Source organism: Triplophysa dalaica, chromosome 15 (genome assembly GCF_015846415.1).
Source record: "Triplophysa dalaica isolate WHDGS20190420 chromosome 15, ASM1584641v1, whole genome shotgun sequence".
NCBI lineage: Eukaryota > Metazoa > Chordata > Actinopteri > Cypriniformes > Nemacheilidae > Triplophysa > Triplophysa dalaica.
Genome location: NC_079556.1, coordinates 15253340 through 15280616, shown reverse-complemented (window position 1 = coordinate 15280616; position 27277 = coordinate 15253340). Strand labels below are relative to the sequence as shown.

The window sequence follows — 27277 nt, the reverse complement described above, 5'->3', positions numbered from 1 at the left end:
TCTCTGTATTCTTTTTCTCCTCATGGCAGATGTCAGCAGCCTACTCTCCCCTCAGTGGGAACAGGAGGCAGCCCACTCTCACCCTTACTTGCGTCATGGAAAGAGGCTTCCGAAAGTAGAAGACAGATGGGAGAACTGTCCATTGAGGAGAGCTAAATCTATACAGGCTGTGATTGAAGCATTTGACACTACTGTACTAATGCATTAGTGAGTGGTAATGTGAGCGTTGTATACATAAAATGCAGGAGAGTATTGGATTTTTTTTTTGCCACTGATTAGGGATAAGTTTAACCATATTCGATCCTGTGTTCTATGCATATACTGTAGCTGATAAAATGTCTTGATGTGACCAAGATATGTTCTTGATAAATGAGCTTTAAATATACGTTCATAGAGATCTAACAGTTATTGCTTTTAAAGAAAGTGCTTTCTATGTCACAATGTTTTTTTTCTACAGTAGTATTCTAAAAATGATTTTCGAAGTGCGTTTGTTCCTATTCAGAAACCTGTTACATATGGGGTGCTCATTGAGAGGGTACAACATCATCTGTGAATGTCCGTTGTCATGGGAACCTGATGCATATCCGTATGACATCACTGCCTACTCAGTAAAACCAGGGACAGATCACTCTTCATGAGCACTCGCACTAAACAAGATTCTTAAAGAAGGCTCAAAATGCATAGCAAATTACAAAATGTATTATTACTGTTGTTGTAATAAACAGTATATAATATGATGCAATATGGAAAAAAAGGCAGAGAATTTGAAAATTACTGATGTTAGACTATTTTGTTTGGTTTCTAATTGCTTGGTAATTGAGGAATATTTGACATTTCAGAATGCTTCAAAGAGCAAAAAATTCTGGTTCCTTCTGCACAACTGCCTATTACAGCATGTTATGATGACATGCTTTTTGTGTCAGTTTCGATAAAATATGGCTGTTCTAACATAGAATCTGGGAAGATGTGAATGTATTTAGTCTGAATAAATTTATTTTGCCTCTGTCAGGTCTCTCTACAGAACCATAATCTAATGACGCAAGCCATTTCACAGACATCCTGCCAGCTGGTAGAAATGTGTCCTGCCCAACAATTAATTTCCTGAACCGTGTGACGGTCTTCCTTTTGGTAGTATCGTTTCCCTTCTACCACTCATTTATCTTTCTAGAGAATTTGCCTCCCACATTGATCTACCCTATCTGCCTAGTGAGTAGAATGTGTAACAAAAAAAATCTCAAGTTTTAAGCTATAGCATATTTTTGTCACACCAGGTTGCCTGCACCATTGTAATTCAATAGAGGGTTTTTCTGTGTTGTCTTGTTTTTCTGGTCATGGACTCCATTTTTCCCATCATGCTTTGTTGTCATTAGTGTTTAACATGGGCTGCATTCAGCAGAAAGCTTTTGTTATACTTGGTGGTGCAAATGAACACCCTGTTGTGGTGACGCAAGAGTTGAACAATGGCAGTTGAGAAGGCCATTCTTTGTGTTCTTTTAGAAGAATTTTTGGAGCCTGACGAAATCGGTATAAATACGTGTTTAATACTGCAAAATACATGTCTTTTAATATCTTCAATTGTTGCATATACCGATCTGCAGTGTACACATTTGTAAACAACTGTACTTGGACCCATTGTGCAAGCTGTCTATTTAAGACCGTGTGTGTTAAACAGATGTTGCTGCTGATGTTGCGGCTTATATTCTTGACACACCAACCAAACAAGAGAAAATGTCTCAAACACTGTTGCACACCATTTTCAGGAAATGTGTCCGCAAACCGTAGCAAAACGTTACGCACCGGTTTGAGCTTGGACATGCCGCTGGTTCAGCTGTGTGTCATTTCCTGTTTTCACTGTATAAAGCCCTGGTTTGCCTTTGTCCACTGTGAGTTGTTGATGGTATAACATTCCTGGTTTCCCTTTTCTCCTTCTTGGTTCTAGCATGTATTTGGGATGTATATTACAGTGAAGTTATATTTAAAGGATTAAACTGCATCTGGACCCACTGTATGTTCCTGACCTTTGAAATTACGTAACAGAACAAGTCACCACTACTAGAGATCCAGCAGTTTTAATCATGCGACCATGTCAAGGTACTCGTTGTGACCCATTAAAGAAGCTTAGTTCTCTTGGACTGCCACCTTGTAACTGGTGATGATGCACTCCCGAGGGACTGTTTTTGGAGTGGACTTGACCTGGATAAAATGTCTCAACTTGAGATGAGCACAGTATATTGACTTTGTTTATGATTTTGTCGATCTAGATTCACTGTGGGGGAAGTGTAATAGGAAGTCTGCCCTTACATTTTACATTTACATTTATGCATTTGGCAAACACTTTTATCCAGAGCGACTTACATTACATTATCCTATGCATTTATACATAGGTATGTGCAATCCCATGTGATTGAACCCATGACCTTGCGTCGTTCACACAATGCTCTTACCACTAAACTACAGGAGCCACGGAGTTCAGCCAACCAGGATTGCCATCCTGACAAACACTGATGATTTTCTTGTGAAGTGTTCCTACCCACTACCATACCACAGCCACACAGCCAGGGTCCACGGCGAAGACGGCCACCAGCTCAGAGCCTGTTCACAAGATGGCCGCCAGCACAGAGCCAGTTCACAAGATGGCCACCAGCCCAGTGCCTGTTCACAAGATGAAAGCCAGCCCAGAGTCTCCAGTCATCGTGGCTGCCACGCCAATGGACCCATGTCCGCCTCTGATCCATTGACCAGGTCAACCTCTGCTCTTGTCATCGCAGTCCGTTCTGCCACCACCACCATGGCCGCCGCATTCAGCTCAGTCAGCTCAACTCTGCCGGCTCCGCCCTGGACTTCGCATCCTGCTCTGCCGGCTCCGCACTGGATTTCGCCTACTACTCTGCCAGCTCTGCTCTGGTCTCCTCCTCCTGGTCTGCCGGTCATAGTGTTTAACCTGGTTCAGCTGTGCGTCATTTCCTGTTTCAGTGTATATAAAGCCCTCGTTTGCTATTGTCCACTGTGAGTTTTTGATGGTGTTACATTCCTGGTTTCCTTTGTCTCTTTCTTGGTTCTATCATGTGTTTGGGATGTATATTACTGTGGACTTACATTAAAAGGATTTAGAGATGTCATGAATTAAGAAATCAATTTTAACCCGATCTTTTGTTATATAGGAGTTAATTATATTAATTAAACATCCTGTAAATTTCAGAACTGAAATAACCTTGTTACTGAAATGAAAACTTTTATTGACACCAGGCCCAGCGAATGCCATGTTCTGAAATGCACCTATCTATAGGTTGAACACAGCCTCCACAAAAGAATATCAACAATTACTTCTCTAGCCCTGCACACTGGTTCGCACATGCCAGTACTGAAGTAACACAGCTTGCTCGAAACCAAAAAAATTAAAAGCAGTGCTGCGCCATAAATATTGGATCTGACAGTAATGCCACAGCAATCTTATGTGAGTAGAACATATTTGTACTATGCATCACTATTGCTTTGTTAGAGATCGCTTGATATGTCCTGATAATGTGGAACCTACCGTTACATGTCTAAGCAAATTCACAGAAGGCTCCAACCAGGGGCGATTCTAGGTTTTCAATATTAGGGGGGCTCAGCCTCCAATGAGGATATATATAGGCCACACTCTAATCACCACATATTGTATACGTTACTAAAATAAATAATTAAGAAAGAATATGCAGAAAAGCATAAATACAAGTTATTGTTATTCAAATGAATATCCCATTAATCGGTCAATCTGCAACATTTATATTTCAAAGCGAAAACAACAGCCACAAATCCATAAATAAATGTCACAATCAACTACTGAATCATTATTTAGTAAGAATACTTAATATGTTTCCCTGCCATTCCTTCTGATTAGCACTAGCGCTGTAACTCTCTGCATGACTGCGTGTTCATCTATTACCTCCACAATATGTTTTCAATTAATGATAAAAATACTGAAGCGTCTGAAAAACGACATAAAGCTTCTAGGTACACGTTTATTTCCTCGGAACTCAGAACAATGTAAAACACTGCCGCACCAGGGTGAACTACAGATCTTATCTGCCCGTCCTCTTTCCGGAGCTGTCAAAACTACCGTCGACTCTCTATAACTATAGCACTTCATCATTAATGACACTTTCTGTGCGCTACAATATCATCTTGATCGTCGAAGTATGCCGTCATTGGTGTTAAGTGCTTTCATTTTGCTTGAGGTAACGTTAACAAATAGTTAACGAGTGGTATAAACGCACATAAAACTTTTAAACAGTGAATGGGAAAGGATCTGTTATCGCTTCCACATCATATTAAGATGCATGTATAACAAAGAATGGCAAAAAAGAAAATGTCATGTTAATGAACACACTCCAATGGAGTGAACTGAAGAATGCGCTAAATAACGCAGGCTAACGCCGTTTTCATAATAAGAGTTTTAAAGGGGGATATAAAGCGATCTCGAATTCTTGTACAGATTACACACAATATTTTAGGGGGGGGCTGAGCTAGAACTTTAGGGGGGCTTTAGCTCCCCTAAAAAGGGCCTAGCAACGCCATTGGCTCCAAATAAGTTTACTACACAAACTGCTATCCAAATCCAATTGAAAAGGCCAGTTCATGACACCTTTAAACTGCATCTGGACTCGCTGTCTGTTCTTGACCTGTGCACTCACATAACAATTTGTGTAATTTTGTGCACCTTAAATGTTTTATTAAAAAGTGTATTTGCATTTGAGAGATACTTTTATCTCAAACAAGGGGGAAGATCAGACAAAATGCGTTTTTCATGTTTGAAAAGCGAACCGCAGTGTTTTTTTTTTCATGTTGCTATAGGCTACCACATAATCAGCTGTCCCATAAGTGAAGGATTCTAGCGCGAGCGCTCTAGGTGCTGTTAACTGTCATATTATCAGAAACTTAAAAAAATGTACAAGCAGAGGGCGCTTGCTCTAACCTTGCTTGGTTAACCCACTTTCGGCCAACACAAGTTTCCTCGGCTGCATATATCCCCTATTTTTATCATAATCCTGAATCTATTTAAAATGTTATTACTATGGTTAACACAAAATAAATATTCGTTATCAAATACAAAATGATTGTGCATTTCTTAACAATGGTAACATAAGTACAAGATTATTTTTATTAATTATTATGTACGCATATATTTAGTCTCTTCATTTTAATCTTTTAAATGGTGTCCTCATAGATCACTACAACAATAGAGTCCACACAAAACCTGTCCAGCACTGCTTTTTAAGTGTCCCCCTCATTTTTACACACATAATTTCCAGATTGAAAAAACGGCATGTATTTTAAATACATATTTAGAATGTGCCGTCTGGGGTTTAAGAACTGGGGTTAGAAGCAAACTTAACATAGACTTTTGCCTTTCACATTATAATCAACACAACACAGCAATAATTCAAACATATCATGCAACAGTAAAACACGGAACAAATACAAAATAAATAAATAATAAAATGGCTTATGAATAAAATATGAGATCATTATAAAAACTGTAAATAACATTTTCTGTTTCATGTACTGCAACTCAATACCGTGTTTCGTTTCAGTTTTTAACAAAACTTTTTCCACCTGTGAATATTATTTTTCATGTGAAAATTAAAATTCGTTATCACAGATGTGTATGTTCAACGTACGCAGACGACGTACAATCTCTCTTGACACCGGAAGAACTAAAGATGTAGCCGGAAACTATATGTGACGGGCTCTGTGACATTTAGCAGTGGTTGTTTAGCGACAGTGTCATTCTTATGTTGATGGTTTGTGTGGAAATACAGAAGAATCAGAATGTTTCTCACTACTGTGAACCGTAAGTAGACTTACAATGAAGCACTGTATATTGAAGGGTCAGCACAAGTGCAACGCGTTTACCGCATCACGGATATAAGTATCAGCTAATAAATAGCCGCTAGTTTTAGACATGTGAGACCATTAAAATATCGTGAGGTTTAAAAAGACCTGTAAGGGTCATAAAATGGCACATGGTGATTGTCAACATGATGTAAATGATGCTGTTTAAACTATAGTAATTGCTGAATGGTAATGGAGCTTCGGCAGTTGTTGACAAATAATTTTACATTAATGAAACATTATAATCTTCTCTGCAAAGATTTTGAAGACTCAGATTTGAGTCAGTTTATTCGGATGATAACTGGCAGTTAACAAATGAATAACGTGTTTTACTCTTGTCTTTTTAAATGAATTCCCGTTGTCCTTATCTGTAATATTTGTAAGTATTTTACTTACAGTTTGAGGGGTTTTAATTTGTTGTTGAAATGTTCAACTATACCTGTAAGTGCAGTGTAAACATTTTATTAGAGTTGTTTGAGTAGTCGCATAATAAGTGCTGTTTTTATTCCTTCTGTTGCCCTTTAAGATGTCTGTGTATAAATGGACTCTAAGCTAAATAAAAAATACATTTCAAAATTCAATGACCACAGGTGTCAAATTCAGTTCCTGGTGGGCTCTGCACATTTTAACTCCAACCCGAAACAAACACACCTGATTCAGCTAATCAACATCTTCATGATTACTAGAAACTTTCAAGCAGGTGTGGTTTAGAGCTGGTTGGAGCTAAAATGTGCAAAGCTGCTGCCCTCCAGGAACTGTGTTTGACACCCCTGTTGTACACCTAACGTTACACACATGTGGGCCTACCGCACCTTCAAGTGGATTAACCGAACACTTTACAAACAACATATAACATATTAGATAAAAATGAAAATTATAAAGTTATTTAAAAACATTACTTTAATTCAACCAACCAGAAATGTTTTTTAACCTACAAAGTTTTTTATGCGTTTCAACTAACTTTTTACAGCCCACTATAGCCAACTAAATTAACCCGTCTTATTAAATGAGCAAAGCTCATTCCCATCCTGCGTTCTCTTGTGGTTAAACTGAGCTTTGAATGATTCACTGATCTTTTATATTAGCAAGTGAATGAAAAGTTTCAACAGTTTAAAGTAATCGGACCAAAAGAGTCATTCTGAACGCTAATTCAACGAACCATCTGCACAGCTGAAAACATTACAATGATGTATGCCACTTTAATTTTAGAAACTTAAGAAATTGAATGTAATTGAATGCAAAGGAAACAATACAGGGCTCTAGACTGCGACCAAAATAGAGGATTGTGAAGAGTGAAAGGTTATTTGTGTCAGATCTTTTTAAAGTCAATATGTAACTTGAAAGAAGTTATAAAACTAAATAATAGCAACTTTATAAAATATCAAATAAAATGATACTTTTCATTTATTTTGGATTTAATTGGGGCTCGCAGAGTAGAAAATGTTTACTTAAGGCTTTGCATTGTGTATTTCCCCTGGTAGAAATCAGTTGATTTTTACGGCAGAAAGCATTTAAAAAAGGAAAACTGCACCAACATCACCACAAGTTGTTTTGGGACAAATCTTCTGTCCAACATATTAATTTGCTATGCTGAAACTTTAACCAGGACAAGGTTCTATCTTCATATTTCAATTATTTTACTTAAATGAAACATTGGATTTGTGTAAATTTAAAAAATAAGGAGGAGAAACAACGGAGGTTTATTTTCACAGCATTATTTGCTCAAATGTACGAAGGGGGGTAATATTTGTGTCCCCATCTGTATGTTACACTGCAGTACAGTACTGTTAATGCCTAAAATGCCATGTCAGGATTTGATTTTGATTTGTTCTTTCTTTCTTTTTCTAGTTGCCAAGAGCAAATCCAAGTAAGTACTACTAAATTAAAGTGTCTACTAAGTGTCTAGGTGCTCTAGTGGCAGACGCAACCATCTACCATGCCGGATCGATGCCCGATTTGAGGTCCCCTATGAGACTGGTTATACAAGCAGTTTCTCGTATGCTCAGCGCTCTGCTCTCCGTTTATTCCACATGCACACACACCAGAATAAGCGCTCACAGATCTCTGCAGAAAACTGTGGAATTCCGTGGACTTTAGCGCTTGTTATTGACAAGTGTATATACACACACAATGTGAGCTTGTTAGTAGTATGCGCTATTTGCTGTGACAGATTTTAATGGGCCTAAGGACGAACAATGTGATATTTGGGACGTTTAAAACTAATTTGTTATAAGACACTGCTGTATCATTTCAAATCCATTCACAGCAAGAATGAACTACAGGCGAATTCTCTTGTTAAGTTTTATTTTATCTTTTGAAGTTATCTAAACGTTGTGTTGTGAACATGCGAAAATGTGTAACTATTACAAACTAAAATCAACATAATAACGTAACAAGTCATTTCTTAATAATAAAATATATAGCCTACTATTTCATACAGTATAATGTATAAATATGGTCTTGACATGCACATGTTTTTGTTGGTTTAAATAATTCAGAGGAATTTGGTCTGGTGTATTCAGAGTTTAATCAGTCTTGGCAATAATCAAGAAACACTTCTTTGCCTCTTTTTAAATAAGCAGAACCAAATCTGCTATCATCTGCATATACACGCAGCATGTGCAGACTATTTGAACACATTTACACAAAATTATATTTGTGTACAAATATAAACGCATTTCAAACTATTCTGTGGAATTCTGCAGATTTTTCCCAAATTTTAGGGTGGAATTAACAAAAAAAGTCCTGTATGGTTCCGTAAGACCCTGCTTATGAGGGAAAACAACTTGTGAGAAAAGCTTTGAGCAAAACCTATGAGAGGGATGATTAACACACAACAGGATTACTAAAAGTACTTTTATTAATAAAAGTATAAGTTAATGTTATATGGCTCTTAAAAAAAATATTTGGCCCCTGCTTTTCCCTCAATGGGAGGCAATGGCTCCTTCACTGATTTTTATGTCTGGGGCCCTGAATACAGTACTTATTTCAGTTTAATTTCATTAATGTACATTGCATGGATAATACCATGTATTTCATTTGACTTTTATTTATATATGTCTTTGTAATTAAAAGGACATAATAATAGTAACAATGTATGTAAAGCTGCTTTGCAACAATTTGAAACTAATTTGAAATATTGAAATTGTGGAAAGTGCAATATAAATAAAATTGAATTGAACAGAAATATGTATGCCTTTGATTTGTGTTTCAGGACTTTGCTTGTTCAGATGATGAGTGCAGCTGGCACAGGTTACTGTTTCAACACAAAGAGGGGCCGATTGAGGGAGAAACTGGTTTTGCGCAAGCAGGACCCCATAGGTGAGGTGAAGAATGGGTTTTATTTGGCAGTGAGATTAGAGTATGCTCATTTTTAAGTCTCTCTGAGTACATGAAAGTAAAAGTCAGTGGGTCTCAATCATTTAACAGGATCAAAACAATTTTTGTGTAAGTAATTCGTAAAGTCATTCTACCATATATTTTAGGATTCATGAAAATGTTTGTATTTTCAAATGTGAGTTGGTACGAAAGAATTGCACACCTGCTCCTTACCATGTGTAAATAATAGTGCTTAAAACGGCACATGACGTTCTATATTCTTTTATACAAATTCTTTAGACGACACAGCATTTTGATGCATCATGTATCATAATAATATTTAACGAGTTCATTACACTACATTGACCAACTATCATACACAACAATGGAGAAGTTCATATTAATGGTTGCTGCATTTTCATATTATTTGTATACTTTTAAATATGATACTAGTAACAAGAAGGCTAACTGTTACAGATATTCTAAATCACAGTATCCAACACATCTCCGGAATAACGCGCATTGCCTCCAAAGCGCTCTAAGGCGCCACCAGCTGGTCGTTCTTAGAAGAGCCCCAGGTTCGACTATTTTAGCTGGCTAAAAACGCTTTGGTGGACACAGTTTAATTATTAATGTACTTGTAAGCATATAGCCTATTAGTATCTTATGCATTTATGCAATTCAATGTAGCCAAACCAAAAAAAGTACAGAGGATTCCGGCATTCCTAGAACCTAATATTCGTAGCTGTAATTCATAGGCGGGGATTATGCTAATTGTGAATGAGCGTGCATGCTCGCCCCGTCTACGAGTGATTGGAATTCATTAACGTACACACATTTTAATATCGAATCTGATGTTTACGATGTATTTGAGAATCCAGTGGAAAGTTTTCGGGAAGGTCTGTTTTAAATGCAAATTACTCCTAATTTACTCATATATTTACTTATGTTTCATGAATGAGGCCCAATGTGTGTAGTTACAGAAATGCATAGGTTTACAGCTTTGTTCCTCGAGCCTTACGGTGTATTTCCACTACAGCGGAGCGTGATGCTGGCAACTCTGAAACGCGTTTGTTTTGAGACATGTCATTACTTTTATGCTAACACGTCTCCGAAATAAATCCACCATTTGCAAGCAGTCGGAAATGTACGTGATAATCTTAGCTCGCCTACTTTTCAGAGCATTTGGTTTAGGGCTGTAACGATTGCTCGAGTAATTCGAATAAAGAAAAGCAAGCTTTGTTTAATCCATTTAAATCACACGGAGCAGCACGTTTCCCCGCGGACCATGATTAACGTTACTGACACACAGCCCGCAAAATTCTGGACATGTTATGTAAACACAGAAGACACTGCAGAATAAATTACAGAAAAAACACACCCGAACATTATGAGGGGCTGTTTAGGCCTTAATTATTGAAATGACTCTTACAAACACTAGTAAAATAAAAACATTGATCGAACTTAGTGAAATTCATTCATACGTATTACTGAAATACCTCTTACAAACACTAGTGAAATAAAAACATCGATCGAACTTAGTGAAATGCATTCATACGTATTACTGAAATACCTCTTACAAACACTAGTGAAATAAAAAGATTGATCGAACTTAGTGAAATTCATTCATACGTATAAATGAAATGCATTTTACCAACAAGAGTGAAACCACACATATGTATTACTGTAATCTTTTACAAACACTAGTGAAATGTATGCATATGCATGCTAAAAAGCCTCTTATAAACAATGGTGCACTAATGAGGCAACATATTTCAGGTATAGTTGATGAAAGATTTCTGTGTAGTTGATGAGAGCATATTTCACTGGAAAAGGAGGCTGCGTCCGCACTTCCGTTTAGTTTGGCGCGCGTTGATGACGTGCAGATATGCAGCGAACAGGAGCCTGTCAGATGCAATTCATTTATGGAGTAATATTTTACAATCGCCCACGCTACCTTCCGTTTTTCCTTATGCAGTTCCGTTGTCAATGCAATTTTATTCTTTGTCTACAAATATATTTTGGCTGGCATGGTATGCTTTAAAACTGTCCCAAAAAGCTGAAGCGTGCGGTTCCGTAATTTTTGGCGTCTGCAATCACAATAGGAATAACACATTCGAGGGAAGCATTACTCCCAATTTAACAGGGGTTTAGAGTGTGTCGAGGAAATAAAAGTTTGTTTTAAGATTTCAAAGTGACGCCACAGCTATGTTTTTTGGTTTTGCAGGTGTTTGCGTGATTTTCATTCACGAGTAACATTGAAGATGATATTACAGCTTTTCTAAGAAGTGCACTGAAGTGTTTAATGGACATTCAAACAGCGAATGGTGGTACGAATATGTTAAGCCTTCACAGAGAGCTAGAGGACCACACGATCTGATAAATTTGACAAAGTGCATAAAATATAAATTCAACAGCGCCTTTAATTGGAAATAGAGTTTGTCTGATTCGTTTTTGATGTACACAATGAATTTAAACAGCTAGTACGTTACATAATAAAATTTAACAACCATGTTTTGTCATGGTTTAACAATTGTGGAACGCACCCTTAATGCAGGTGAAGGATATGTCCATGGAAGCCTCAGAGTACGTAACATTCGTGTTTAACGTTGTCGCGTCAGACAGAGCCTTCATGAAGTCGATCCCATAGGACGAGCATTTAGACGGCGCCACGCAATTCGACGAAGGGTTTACAATGTTCAAGCTCCAAATCAATTATAGTATGGTTTCGTTTATGTATATAATTATATTGAAAAAATCGCACCTTACATAACTTATTTTTTTGTAAGTCAGACATTAAGTATTACCCAAGACATGTTAGAATATTGCAATTACTTGTTTGAATACAAGTTTGAATCCAGTTACTTTATTCGTCATGCTCTGCATAGCCCATACAATAAAGATCCCGGGACACTGTCGTAACTCTACAAGAATTAAGCATGGTTTTACTACAAATAAAACGAACAAAACATGGTCACCAAATATTATTAAGGGTTTTTTTTACAGTAAGCTTTACCGTGGTATACAATTAATGTATTTAATAATTCATGTAATTGTAATATAATTACTCTTGACAAAACATGGTTGGTTGTTAAATTTTATAATGTTAAGTACTAGCTGTTTAAATTCATTGTGTACATCAAAAACGAATCAGACAAATTCTATTACCAATTAAAGGCGCTGTTGTATTTATATTTTATGCACTTTGTCAAATTTATCAGATCGTGTGGTCCTCTAGCTCTCTGTGAAGGCTCAACCTATTCGTACCACCATTCGCTGTTTGAATGTCCTCTAAACACTGAATTGCACTGCTTAGAAAAGCTGTAATATCATCTTCATTGTTACTCGTGAATGAAAAGCACGCAAACACCTGCAAAACCAAAAAACATAGCTGTGGCGTCATTTTGAAATCTTAAAAGAAACTTTTATTTCCTCGACACACTCTAAACCCCTGGTAAATTGGGAGTAATGCTTCCCTCGAATGTGTTATTCCTATTGTGATTGCAGACGCCAAAAATTACGGAACCGCACGCTTCAGCTTTTTGGGACAGTTTTAAAGCATACCATGCCAGCCAAAATATATTTTTAGACAAAGAAAAAAATTGCATTTCTAACGGAACTGCATAAGGAAAAACCGAAGGTAGCGTGGGCGTTTGTAAAATATTACTCCATAAATTAATTGCATCTGACAGGTTCCTGTTCGCTGCATATCGACACGTCATCAACGCACGTCAAACTAAACGGAAGTGCGGATGCAGCTTCCCTTTCCAGTGAAATATGCTCTCATCAACTACACTGAAATCTTTCATCAACTACACTGAAATCTTTCATCAACTATACCTGAAATATGTTGCCTCAGTAGTGCACCATTGTTTATAAGAGGCTTTTTAGCATGCATATGCATACATTTCACTAGTGTTTGTAAAAGATTACAGTAATACATATGTATGGTTTCACTCGTGTCAGTAAAATGCATTTCATTTCTACGTATGAATGAATTTCACTAAGTTCGATCAATGTTTTTATTTCATTAGTGTTTGTAAGAGGTATTTCAGTAATACGTATGAATGAATTTCACTAAATTCGATCATGTTTTTATTTCACTAGTGTTTGTAAGAGGTATTTCAGTAATACGTATGAATGAATTTCACTAAGTTCGATCAATGTTTTTATTTCACTAGTGTTTGTAAGAGTCATTTCAATAATTAATGCCTAAACAGCCCCTCATAGAACATTGTCCTTTTACGATCCTTATCTGATATGAGCCTGATATGGCTGACAGTGCGACATAAACTTTATGTTTTGACAATTGTAGCACGCATGCGTTACAGTTTGGCAGGTACATTAAACAGACTCGCTGTTTTGTTTGAAGTGCATTTGTCGTTGTACTTGTTTCTGTGTGAAGTTATTGCGCACCAATATTTTACTGAGTTTAAATCTATTTTGCGAGTGAAACTTGTTGTCCAGCTGCATTATGTCGATATAACTAGATGCGTACTTGTGGACCCCGATTCCTGTTGTTTAAACATGCTATCTGGCTGTTCTACTTGTCTGAGCGAATGAATAGCACAGTTTAACGTGCTACACGCGTTATTCTCTTGGATCTGTCCGCTTCTGCGCTGTATGAGGACACGACCACATGAACTTCATTTCCAAAGTTGCTCTGAGAGTTTTTTTAGATCATTTTACTGAGTGAAGCTAACACACACTAAAAATAACATCTTCCGACAAACTCGCCTAAATAAAAGTCTGGTTAACTACAGACAAATATTTTACTATTTAATAGTAAAAAATAAAAAAACAGAACCCTAAAAATCTTAAAAAATGTAGGTAAACTAAATGCATCACGCATAAGATGAAGTTAGTTGTTTACCTTTGAAATGATTCTTTCTATTTTTAATATGTTTATATTTGTATTTTATTTCATTTGGAATGTAATATGGCAATGGAATGTACTAAATGAGTAGTTTAGACAGGTATTAATGTATGCAATTTCAGCAATAAATGTACGTTTTTCTAAAAAGGAAACAAATTAGTGATTCATTTTACAAGACCTGTCTTGTTTTCTCTTGTATATTTAGTATTGCTCTTTAACAAATAAAAGATCTTGTTATCCTAATACTTGATTATTCGATGGAATAATTAGAATTAGAATACTCGATTACAAAAATAATCGATAGCTACAGCCCTAGATTGGCTGTTGCCTAGCGTTTGTCGCTTGTTATTTGCATAAAGTCAAGAAGAGCACCACTCGGCCACTCCCAACACCCTTTTCCACCCTGCTTTCAGTCCCATAATGCAACACGTGAGCTCTCAAACAAATTAATTGAAACTTTTCGCGCCAGTGGAAATGCACCGTTACTGTCCTGCAAAGGTTAGCCTTGACACTAATCAAACACACCTGAACAACCTATTACAGACTGGTAAAGCAGGTTGGACCCAAACTTTGCTGGATAGCGGACCTCCATGAGCATAGTTGAAGATTTAGGGCAGGGTTCCTTAAATCCGGTCGTAGAGGGCCAATGTCCTGCAGGGTTTAGCTCAGATCCTGTAGATCTTAATTAGGTTTCTCATGTGTTTGATCAGGGTTGGAGCTCTGCATGGCATTGGCACTCCAGGGCAAGATTTGTGGAAACCCGGACTGTAGGATTAGGGTTAAATATATTGCTAATATGTACTTAGTATTTTTAAGTAATTATATTTGTTGTGGCAAACTGGCAATAATAACAAACCCATAACCCTGACGATAGTATTCTTCAGCTACTTGGGTATTAAAACGTAAATTTAAAATTGTGACCAGCCTGTTCAAAAATGCTTTGTGTTTGACCTTTTCACCAAAATATTGATGTAATCTGCTTGTATGCATATACATTTATGTTGTCCAATAATAATATGCCTTACAGTGAGAAAGTTTTCCACCCCTATTATGAATTTGTTAGTTGTAGACTTCCTGGCCCCGTTTCAACATCTCCTGCTTCCGTTTTCATTTTGTCATAGAAACAGGATAGAACATTGCATTTTTTAATCATTTAATTGGTTCCTTTTGTATCATTTGTTTATTAGGTGCTTTAGAACATTTGGTTTAGATTTTTTTTTTCTCTCAACAGTGAACAAACATGTTCTGTTCTTTGAGAAGAGGAAGATCCGCTCTCTTTAAAGTGGGAAAAAAACTCTTATATTATGGACACTGAGGAGAGGGACTGTTATACAGATGAAACATCTGCTGAACTGGGGTAATCAACATCTAACAATATAATGTCAATAAGCAATCATGAAGAAAGAAGAAAATTGGAATGGATTTCACACCACATTATCACTGCAACTTCGGATGACTGCAATGGCACAAGGGGTTTGTCCTGTCATGATAAAACTCAATGACTTCAGTAAATAATCAGTGTATTATATAGGATATTTAAGTTTTTTATTTTTACTGAGGCAAAATTTGATTTGTTAAAAAAACTACACCATTTGCTAAATTAATTTGAGTTTGTTATTGTTCTAAAAATAAATCTAGAAACATAACAGACATGAAGATTGTACTTATTTATACAAAATTACTTTATTTGATATAATTGCACAATTTTAACACAATTGCAATCTGTAATCCATTTGTTACTGTGAAATATTTGTATAAACATTTAAAATGGATATTGGAGATTTCATAAGGGTTTTCAGTACATGGTACTTTGTGTAATATAAGTAAGTCTGTGACTATTTAAACTAGACATTGGTTTTAACTATTATTATTTAAATACAATGGGCCATGACAAGTAATCAGAATAGTTCAGCTGGCAGATCCTTCCGAAATGGAAACGATGTTTGAGTGCCGACTTTTTGTACAGACACCGCAGCAACAAGGTTGGCTCTTCTGGCCATCTCTTCCAAGTGCATTGTGGGATAATGTGCCACGTAGAAAGCCAGAGCACCAATAAAGCTGTCACCTGCTCCCTGTTACAACAGAAGATATCACAAAAAGTTTTAATACATTGAAAGAAATCAGGCAATACTCATAGTTTTAAGATTTAACGAAGAGACGTAACTACAGAGAAATTAAAGGGACAATTCACCAATCAAATTCTGTCATCATTTACTCACCTTGGGAGTTGTTCAAAATATTTTTAAATGTCTTTGTTCTGATATTTGGAAGAATGCTTTAACCAAAGTTATAACGAAGTTCTTGAGAACCACACCCCATTGACTACCGTTGTCAGGAAAATTACTTAATTTTTTTTATGTTGAACACAAAAGAAGATATTTTGAAGAATGTAGGACAGCAAACCATTCTAGGTCCTACTATGGTAGTCAGTGGGGTCCCAAGAACTGTTTGGTTACAAGCATTCGTCCAAAAATATTTCTTTGTGTTCAACCAAACAAAGAAATGAATACAGGTTTTGAATAACTAGAGTGAGGAATTTGTGACTTTTTGGATGAACTATCCCTTTAATACGACAGCAGGGGGTGCCATCATATTTATCCATGCCAGAGAGAGGTTTAAAGGATGTAATAAATATGGGGAACACATTTGATCACAATGTACAAATAAAAAGTGTTTACTTACAAACTGATCATGATCATATTTGATTGCGATTACTGTAAAATGACCGTAAAGAGGCGATTTCTTTTGACGAACGAGTTTATTGACAAACCGCAATGCACACCTCGGTGAACATATTCACTTCCCCAACGTCTTTTTAGGACCCCCATCTCTCTCCTCACTCAGATTTAAAGCGACAGTGTTTTACAATGCACGATTTCACATCACATGTCATCCTGTGAGTGTTATTGAGTCATGTGCTCACTTGGCATGGTGAGTAAGTCTGTAGATGCTGAATCAACATGCTTTAGGCTCTTATTGACCTCCCCGTCATTGTGTAGTGCAGCCAAATGCCTCAAAGTTTTTGTTAATGTTTAGAACACATGCTGAGACATGCAGTACCTTGCATAAAAACATGCAGTAAATTAAACATGCAGCTGACATGCAGTAAATTGGACAGTTTTTTTAATCAATTCTATAATGAAAATAAATTCTGAAACGGGAATGTTGCATTCTGTTGTACTGTGTTACAATAATGAGAAATGACACTTAAGAATACGAACTATAAACATCTAGACACACAGTAGTGTTTTTTGTTGTGAAAATGTCATGATTATGAGATCTGCCATTTAAGGTTATTTACTGGATAATGATTACATGTTTTTGATTAATAAAATTTTACTAACATAAGTCCATTAGACAAAACGTACAAATGGAATTCTTGTGTTTTTTATTTAAATTTGTTCTGTTTTCTGTTTAAAGGAGTACTTCACTATAAAATAAAAAATTCATGATATTCACTCACCCACGTTATACAAGTCGTCCGTGTTTATTTCTTATGTCGAAAAGAAATTGAGGCATAGAGGAAAGGTTTGCTAGGTTTTTACCCATATAAGGCTAGTTATATTGTAGGTTAAAGGGAACGTTTACCTAAAATTCTGTCATCATTTACTCACCTTCAGTTTGTTTTAACCCTGTATAAATGTCTTTGTTCCAATGAACCCAGAGACAGATATTTGGAAGAATGTTAGCAATTTTCAAATCTGGGACATCATCCACTACTATCGTAGGTCTTTTTTTTGTTCTGTTGAACACAAAATGAGATATTTTGGAGAGTTTAGGAAAACAAATATTTATGGGGCACCATTGACTTCCATTTTGACTACTATGGTATTCAATGTCACAGAACTGAAAATAACTAACATTCTTCCAAATATCAGAATCACAAGAGCTTTATTGCCAAGTGTGCTTGCGCACACAAGGAATTTTGTTTGGTGTTTGAAGCTTCTAGTATATATATGTATATATGTATATATGTATATATACACAGCGGGGAAAATAAGTATTTGACACATCAGCATTTTTATCAGTAAGGGGATTTCTAAGCGGGCTATTGACACAAAATTTCCACCAGATGTAGCCATCAAGCCAAATATTGAATTCATACAAAGAAATCAGAACATTTAAGTATACAAGTTCAGTCATAATAAATAAAGTGAAATGACACAGGTAATAAATATTGAACACACTTTATTTAATACTTTGTAAAAAAGCCTTTGTTGGTGATTACAGCTTCTAGATGCCTCTTGTATGGAGAGACCAGTCGTCTGCATTGCTCAGGAGTGATTCTGGCCCATTCTTCCACACAAATGGTCTTTAAATCTTGAAGGTTCCTTGGGCCTCTTATATGAACTTTGATCTTCAGTTCTCTCCATAGATTTTCTATGGGATTTAGGTCATGTGATTGACTGGGCCATTCAAGCAGCTTGATTTTCTTTCTTTGAAACCACTTCATTGTGTCCTTGGCCTTGTGTTTGGGATCATTGTCTTGCTGAAATGTCCACCCTCTTTTCATTTTCAGCTTTCTGGTAGATGGCTGCAGATTTTTATCCAGAATGTCCCAGTACATTTCTCCATTCATCCTAGCTTCAATAATATGAAGTCTGCCAGTACCCCTTGCTGAAAAGCAGCCCCAAACAATGATGCTTCCACCTCCAAACTTAACTGTTGGTACGGTGTTCTTGGGGTGGTGGGCAGTGCCATTTCTTCTCCAAACATGGTGTGTAGAATGACTGCCAAAAAGTTCAATTTTGCTTTCATCTGACCATACTATAGTCTCACAATAATCCACAGGCTTCTCCAAATGCTCTTTCGCAAACTTTAACCGAGCCTCAACATGCTTTTTGTTCAACAATGGAGTCTTGCGTGGTGAGCGTGCATGGATGCCATGGCGGTTCAGTGCATTGCTTATAGTTTTCTTTGAAACAACAGTACCTGCTGATGCAAGGTCTTCCTGAAGTTCTGCCCGAGTGGATCTTGGCTCTTGGAAAACTCTCCTGATTATTCTTTGGACTCCTCCACAGGGATCTTACGTGGAGCACCTGATCGTGGCCGGTTTATGGTGAACTGATGCTCTTTCCATTTCCGGATAATGGCCCCCACAGTGCTCACAGGAACATTCAGCATTCTGGAAATGCGCCTATAACCATTCCCATCAAAATGCTTTTCAACAATAAGATTACGAAGATCTACAGAGAGTTCTTTGCTTTTACCCATCATGAAGTATCCTATGTCCTTCTAGGTAATGAGAAGCCTTTATAGGCCATCAATTAGGACTAAAGCAGCTGATATCAATTAGTACTGATAGGGGGAAGGGTTTCTCTCTCAATACTTGAATGCAGTCTCCCGGTGAGCAGGCCAACACTGCCCTGCTGTGGCGAGGAACCCAAACTCCAATGATTGATTAATGGAGAAAAAAACCTCGGGAGAAACCAGGCTCAACCGGGAGGGCCAGATCCCCTCTGACGTGTCATAGCTGCACTCAGACTGGTGACATGTGATTTTAGTTTAGCATTTAATACCAAATATTGTAACTTCAGCATTAATAAGACAAATAGTCCGTCTTTGCTCTTGGTTGGGGATGTAGTGGTCTGAGCTGGGATGGTCCGATGGTCATATTTCTCTTGGCAGCTGGTGGAATTGCCTTAGATGGAGCTGGGATGGTCAGTCAGTCTGCAGCTGTATCTGGTGTAATCTCAAATTGGGGATGGGCATCTGTCGGTCGTCTGGACATGGTGGAACTTCTTCCTACCTCGGGATGGGCATCTGTCGGTCGTCTGGACATGGTGGAACTTCTTCCTACCTCGGGATGGGCATCCCGAGGCAGAGGCGGAAAGAGAATAAAGAGAATAATTAGCGTAGCTGCTGTTCATTAACTATGCATTAAGTGAAAGCTTGGCTGAAAAGATGTGTCTTTAATCTAGATTTAAATTGGGAGAGTGTGTCTGACCCTCGAATAGTATCAGGAAGGCTATTCCAGAGTTTAGGTGCTACGTATGAGAAAGCTCGTCCACCTTTGGTGGATTTTGTTATTCTAGGTATTGTCAAAAGTCCTAAGTTTTGAGATCTCAGCGAGCGTGATGGGTTGTAACGTGATAAAAGCTCGGTTAAGTAAGTAGGTGCTAAACCGTTCAGGGCTTTGTAAGTAATTAAAATAATTTTAAAATCAATGCGATACTTAATGGGTAGCCAGTGAAGCGATGATAAAACTGGGGTTATGTGATCGTATTTTCTTGACCTAGTAAGAACTCTGGCAGCTGCATTCTGAACTAACTGTAGTTTGTTTATCGATGATACAGGACAACCACTAAGTAGAGCATTACAATAGTCAAGCCGTGAGGTCACAAATGCATGAATAAGCTTTTCTGCGTCTGCAACACATAAACTATTTCGTAATTTGGCAACATTTCTAAGGTGGAAGAAGGCTGTTTTTGTGATATTTGAGATGTGATTTTTAAATGACAGGTTGCCGTCTAATATAACGCCTAGGTCTTTAACTGTATTTGTTGGAGTAACAGTGCAGCTTTCAATTTGCAGGCTGTAATCGGAGATATTCGGTTTACTTAATTTTGGTGCTATAAGTAATATTTCTGTTTTGCTAGAGTTTAAAAGGAGGAAATTACTAGTCATCCAATGTTTTATGTCCTCGATGCACTCTGCCAGTTTGGATAGCTTAAAGGAATCATCTGGTCTTGATGAGATATATAGCTGAGTATCATCTGCATAACAGTGGAAGCTAATTCCATGTTTTCTAATAATGTTGCCGAGGGGCAGCATGTATATGGAGAAAAGCAAGGGTCCTAAAACCGATCCCTGTGGTAATCCATAATTGACTTGCGTAAGATTTGACGATTTCCCATTTAAATGGACGTATTGATATCGGTCTGTTAAGTAAGATCTGAACCATTGCAGTGCCTGTCCCTGAATACCGATATAATGGTGTAAACGATCTAGTAGTATTTTATGGTCTACAGTATCAAAAGCAGCACTAAGGTCAAGCAGGACTAAGAGTGAGATGTTTCCTTTATCTGAAGCTGATAAAGCAATACTGACAGATTTCAGGAGGGCTTTCTATGCCATTTTGCACCTTGTTACCTTCATGTGTTCAATAACAATGACAATACAAATATAATAAGATTTACAGTCAAAAAGATTCTAAAATATGCAGAAAATGGGGGATAATAACATATAAGAGACCTACCCATCAACCAATCATACACTAGACTTGTTTATATCTCATGGAGCCGATCTAACCAATATCGATATTAAACCTCAAAGCGACGATGTTTCCGATCACCATCTTGTACACTGCAGAAATCAGTTGTATATCTCGTTATTGACAGGGTAGAGCAATCACCTAGCAACTACTTGCCAGATCTGACGCCTTTAATAACCTTGTCAACAAATATAGAATCGCTCGATGACATGACCAGCAACATGGGCACTTTTTTCGAATATATTAGAAGCGGTCGCACCTATGAAGTCAAAAAAGATTAATGAAAAGATCATAGCACCATGGTATAATAACACCACTCGCGCCCTAAAAAGAGAAACGCGTAAACTGGAGCGAAAATGGAAACAAACCCAATTAGAGGTCTTTGAAATTGCATGGAAAGAGATTGCAAGCTGTTACAAAAAGGCACTAAAAGCAGCAAAAGCTGAGCACTTCCGTAACCTAATAGAAAATAACAAAAACAATCCAAGGTTTTTATTTAGTACAATTGCCAAACTAACAAACAAACAGACTCCACCTGACCTGGGTATTCCGCCGCACCTTGGTAGCAATGAATTTATGAAGTTTTTTACTGAGAAAATCGAAATAATACGAGACAACATAGCTGAAACCAAACCTCCAAGTGTGTCGGAAGAATTCGTTTCAACCGTCGACCAAAAAGAAAAGCTAGAGTGTTTTTCTCCTATAAATCAGGAAGTTTTAATTAAACTTATTGCAACATCCAAACCGACAACATGCTTATTAGACCCCATCCCAACTACATTATTACAAGAGTTACTACCTGTTGCAATTGATCTCATTTATAACATTATCAACTCGTCAATTAATCTAGGCCATGTCCCAGGACCCTTTAAGCTGGCTGTAATTAAGGCTCTTATCAAAAACTTAGACCCCAATGAACTTGGAAGCTATAGACTGATTTCAAATCTCCCGTTCTTGTCTAAAATACTAGAAAAAGTAGTGTCCAATCAGTCGTGTACTTTCCTACAAAATAATGACATGCACGAAAAGTTCAGTCTGGCTTTAGACCGCATCATAGCACTGAAACTGCACTCGTTAGAATTACAAATGACCTTCTTATTGCATCAGATAAAGGTAACATCTCACTCCTGCTTGACCTTAGCGCTGCTTTCGATACTGTAGACCAGGGTTACTCAAATCTTACCCTGGAGGTCCGGAGCACTGCAGAGTTTAGCTCCAGCCCTGATCAAACACACCTGAGCAAGCTAATCAAGTTGTTCAGTATCACTAGAAAATCACAGGTATGCAAGTTTGATCAGGGTTGGAGCTAAACTCTGCAGTGCTCCGGATCTCCAGGGTAAGATTTGAGTAACCCTGCTGTAGACCATAAAATACTATTAGATCATTTACACAATTGTACCGGTATTCAGGGACAGGCACTACAATGGTTCAGATCTTACTTATCAGACAAATATCAATATGTCCATTTAAATGGGAAATCGTCAAATCTAACGCAAGTAAAATATGGATTACCTCAGGGATCGTTTTTTGGACCCCTGCTTTTCTCCATATACATGCTGCCCCTTGGCAACATTATTAGAAAACATGGAATTAGCTTCCACTGTTATGCAGATGATACTCAGCTATACAGTATTGTTCAAAATAATAGCAGTACAATGTGACTAACCAGAATAATCAAGGTTTTTAGTATATTTTTTATTGCTACGTGGCAAACAAGTTACCAGTAGGTTCAGTAGATTCTCAGAAAACAAACAAGACCCAGCATTCATGATATGCACGCTCTTAAGGCTGTGCAATTGGGCAATTAGTTGAAAGGGGTGTGTTCAAAAAAATAGCAGTGTGGCATTCAATCACTGAGGTCATCAATTTTGTGAAGAAACAGGTGTGAATCAGGTGGCCCCTATTTAAGGATGAAGCCAACACTTGTTGAACATGCATTTGAAAGCTGAGGAAAAATGGGTCGTTCAAGACATTGTTCAGAAGAACAGCGTACTTTGATTAAAAAGTTGATTGGAGATGGGAAAACCTATAAAGAGGTGCAAAAAATGATAGGCTGTTCAGCTAAAATGATCTCCAATGCCTTAAAATGGAGAGCAAAACCAGAGAGACGTGGAAGAAAACTGAAGACAACCATCAAAATGGATAGAAGAATAACCAGAATGGCAAAGGCTCAGCCAATGATCACCTCCAGGATGATCAAAGACAGTCTGGGAGTTACCTGTAAGTACTGTGACAGTTAGAAGACGTCTGTGTGAAGCTAATCTATTTTCAAGAATCCCCCGCAAAGTCCCTCTGTTAAAAAAAAGGCATGTGCAGAAGAGGTTACAATTTGCCAAAGAACACATCAACTGGCCTAAAGAGAAATGGAGGAACATTTTGTGGACTGATGAGAGTAAAATTGTTCTTTTTGGGTCCAAGGGCCACAGGCAGTTTGTGAGACGACCCCCAAACTCTGAATTCAAGCCACAGTACACAGTGAAGACAGTGAAGCATGGAGGTGCAAGCATCATGATATGGGCATGTTTCTCCTACTATGGTGTTGGGCCTATTTATCACATACCAGGGATCATGGATCAGTTTGCATATGTTAAAATACTTGAAGAGGTCATGTTGCCCTATGCTGAAGAGGACATGCCCTTGAAATGGTTGTTTCAACAAGACAATGACCCAAAACACACTAGTAAACGGGCAAAGTCTTGGTTCCAAACCAACAAAATTAATGTTATGGAGTGGCCAGCCCAATCTCCAGACCTTAATCCAATTGAGAACTTGTGGGGTGATATCAAAAATGCTGTTTCTGAAGCAAAACCAAGAAATGAGAATGAATTGTGGAATGTTGTTAAAGAATCATGGAGTGGAATAACAGCTGAGAGGTGCCACAAGTTGGTTGACTCCATGCCACACAGATGTCAAGCAGTTTTAAAAAACTGTGGTCATATAACTAAATATTAGTTAAGTGATTCACAGGATTGCTAAATCCCAGAAGAAAAAAAATGTTTGTACAAAATAGTTTTGAGTTTGTACAGTCAAAGGTAGACACTGCTATTTTTTTGAACACACCCCTTTCAACTAATTGCCCAATTGCACAGCCTTAAGAGCGTGCATATCATGAATGCTGGGTCTTGTTTGTTTTCTGAGAATCTACTGAACCTACTGGTAACTTGTTTGCCACGTAGCAATAAAAAATATACTAAAAACCTTGATTATTCTGGTTAGTCACATTGTACTGCTATTATTTTGAACAATACTGTATATCTCATCAAGACCAGATGATTCCTTCAAGCTATCCAAACTGGCAGAGTACATCGAAGACAAAAACATTGGATGACTAGTTATTTTCCTTCTTTTAAACTCTAGCAAAACAGAAATATTACTCATAGCACCAAGAACACATAAACAGTATATCTCAGATTACAACATTTGTTTTTCAAATGACGGCAACCTGTCATTTAAAAATCACATCTCAAATATCACAAAAACAGCCTTCTTCCACCTTAGAAATGATGCCAAATTACAAAGTATTTTATGTGTTGCTGACGCAGTAAAGCTTTTTCATGCATTTGTGACCTCAAGACTTGACTATTGTAATGCTCTAATTAGTCGTTGTCCTGTATCATCAATTAATAAACTACAGTTAGTTCAGAATGCAGCTGCCAGAGTTCTTACCAGGTCAAGAAAATACGATCACATAACCCCAGTTTTATCATCGCTTCACTGGCTACCCATTAAGTATCGTATTGATTTTAATATTATTTTAATTACCTACAAAGCCTTAAACGGTTTAGCCCCTACTAACTTAACTGAGCTTTTATCAAATTACAACCCATCACGCTCTCCAAGATCTCAAAACTTAGGACTTTTGATAACACCTAGAATAACTAAATCCACCAAAGGGAGTCGAGTTTTCTCATACGTAGCACCTAAACTCTGGAATAGCCTTCCTGATACTATTCGAGGGTCAGACACACTCTCCCATTTTAAATCTAGATTAAAGACACATCTTTTCAGCCAAGCTTTCACTTAATACATAGTTAATGTATGCCCATCCCCAACTAGAGAATACGCCAGCTACAGCTCCAGACTGACTGACCATCCCAGCTCCATCTAAGGCAATTCCGCCACCACCAAAGAGAAATACGACCATCTGAACATCCCAGCTCAGACCACTCCATCCCCAACCAAGAGCAAAGACGGACTACTTGTTAGCTTAATGCTGAAGTTACAATACTTGGTATTTAATGCTAAACTTGCATCACATGTCATCAGTGTGAAATTATAGCTGCATTCAGTGGCCCTGATTGGAGGTTCCTGGGTGGGTGTTTGTGGGGAGTGGGGGGGCTCGTTGGTTGTGGTTGGGGGGATTCATTTGCTGGGGCTGTGTGGGTCCGGTTTGGCCTTGTTTTGTGGTCGATGTCGGACAACAGAGAAATAAAGTTACAACATGCGATTACTATTTTCCCTGGTTGTTCGTCTGTTTTCTGGTGTCGATCGTGGAGTGGGACCTGGTTGAACCTGCACGGTTTTCGGCGAGTGGGATTTTCTGGGTTGCGGATGGTGGTTGATATTTGCTTGGTGGCTTTTGGTCGGGGTCACTGAGTGCAGCTATGACACGTCAGAGGGGATCTGGCCCTCCATGCTGAGCCTGGTTTCTCCCTAGGTTTTTTTTCTCCACTAATCTATAATTGAAGTTTGGGTTCCTCGCCACAGCAGGGCAGTGTTGGCTTGCTCACCGGGAGACTGCATTTATTTATTAATTAGATATTATTTATTAGAATGATCTTGCTCGTTCTATAAACATCATGTATTGTGCTTTACCTTTACTGTTTTCCTGCTTGCCCCTGTAAAGCTGCTTTGGAACAATGCACATTGTGAAAAGCGCTATATAAATAAACTTGAATTGTATTGAACATTGTACAGGGTAGTATATAGTAGAATATGCATATTACCAGATTGCATGTAACCTAATAAGGCTATATAGTGCACACTATAGGAGTAGTGAAAGTAGAATATTGCTCTTAAGGAGCAGTTATCTATTTCGGGAGGGAGATTGCCTTGGGGAAGAAGCTGGTTTTGTGTCTGGAAATCCTGTTGTTTGGTGCTGTGAAGCGCTGGGCAGAGGGTTGCAGTTCAAAAAGTTTGTGTCGATGATTTTTTTCCATCCTGTTTTTCACTCAAAAAATTGCTGAGTAGAACTGGGTCAGTAGCTTCTGTGGTAGGTTGAACTTCCTCAATTGACGGATGAAGTATAACCTCTACTGGGCTTTCTTTACAATGGAGTGTATGTGGGACTCCCATTACAGGTCCTGAGAGATGGTGAAGCCCAGGAACCTGAATGACTCCACAGTATCCACAGTACTGTCAAGGATGGTGAGGGGAGGAAGTGATGGAGGGTTCGAACCACTGTCTTGATTGCATTCAGCTCTAAGTTGTTTTGACTGCAACAGGCAGCCAGCTGATCAAGCTCCTTTCTGTAAGCAGATTCATCACCTGTCTGGGCCATTTGCAAAATTCAGGAGTTTGACAGAAGGGTCTGTCGAGTGAAAATAGCAGTAGAGAAAGAACACATCCTCAAGGAGCTCCGGTGCTGCTGGTATATGTGCTGGATATAAATTTTCCCAACCTATATAGCTGCTGCCTGTTCAATAGGAAGTTAATAATCCACTGACAGGTAGAGGTTGGCACAGAGCTGGGCAGTTTGGGCAGAAGGAGGTCCTGGGATTATGGTGCTGAAGGCCAAGCTGAAGTCTACAAACAGGATCCTGACGTAAATCCCTGGTCTGTCTAGGTGTTCTGGGATGTAATACAGTCCCATGTGAGCAAACTGGAGGGGATCAAGAAGGGGTCTGGCGATGTCCTTCAGGTGGGCCAGTACAAGTCTCTTAAATGACTTCATGACCACAGATGTTAAAGCAACAGGCATAGTAAATAGTCATTAAATCCAGAGATTTTCGTTTTTTCTGTACAGGGATGATGGTGGAGTGTTTGCAGCATGAAAG

General features: G+C 37.9%; 2 protein-coding genes across 3 annotated transcripts in view; one reads left to right on the top strand and one right to left on the bottom strand.

Annotated features, from left to right (window-relative positions):
• Positions 1-5697: 5697 nt before the first annotated feature.
• mrpl33 (mitochondrial ribosomal protein L33) lies at positions 5698-15714 on the top strand. Its single transcript, XM_056768781.1, has 4 exons — positions 5698-5833; positions 7723-7741; positions 9089-9195; positions 15300-15714. The coding sequence occupies exons 1-4, from the start codon at positions 5812-5814 to the stop codon at positions 15347-15349; spliced, it is 198 nt and encodes a 65-aa protein (XP_056624759.1). The 5' UTR covers positions 5698-5811; the 3' UTR covers positions 15350-15714.
• Positions 15715-15732: 18 nt separating this feature from the next.
• The window catches only part of rbks (ribokinase), a 55870-nt gene continuing 44325 nt past the window's right edge, over positions 15733-27277 (bottom strand). The window contains exon 9 of one of the 2 annotated variants that reach the window (XM_056768779.1): positions 15733-16140. In XM_056768779.1, the coding sequence (XP_056624757.1) occupies positions 15967-16140 (174 nt within the window). In that variant the 3' untranslated portion in view covers positions 15733-15966. Of the gene's footprint in view, positions 16141-21042; positions 23574-27277 lie in introns of those variants that run through there. The other variant, XM_056768780.1, reaches the window with a different exon arrangement.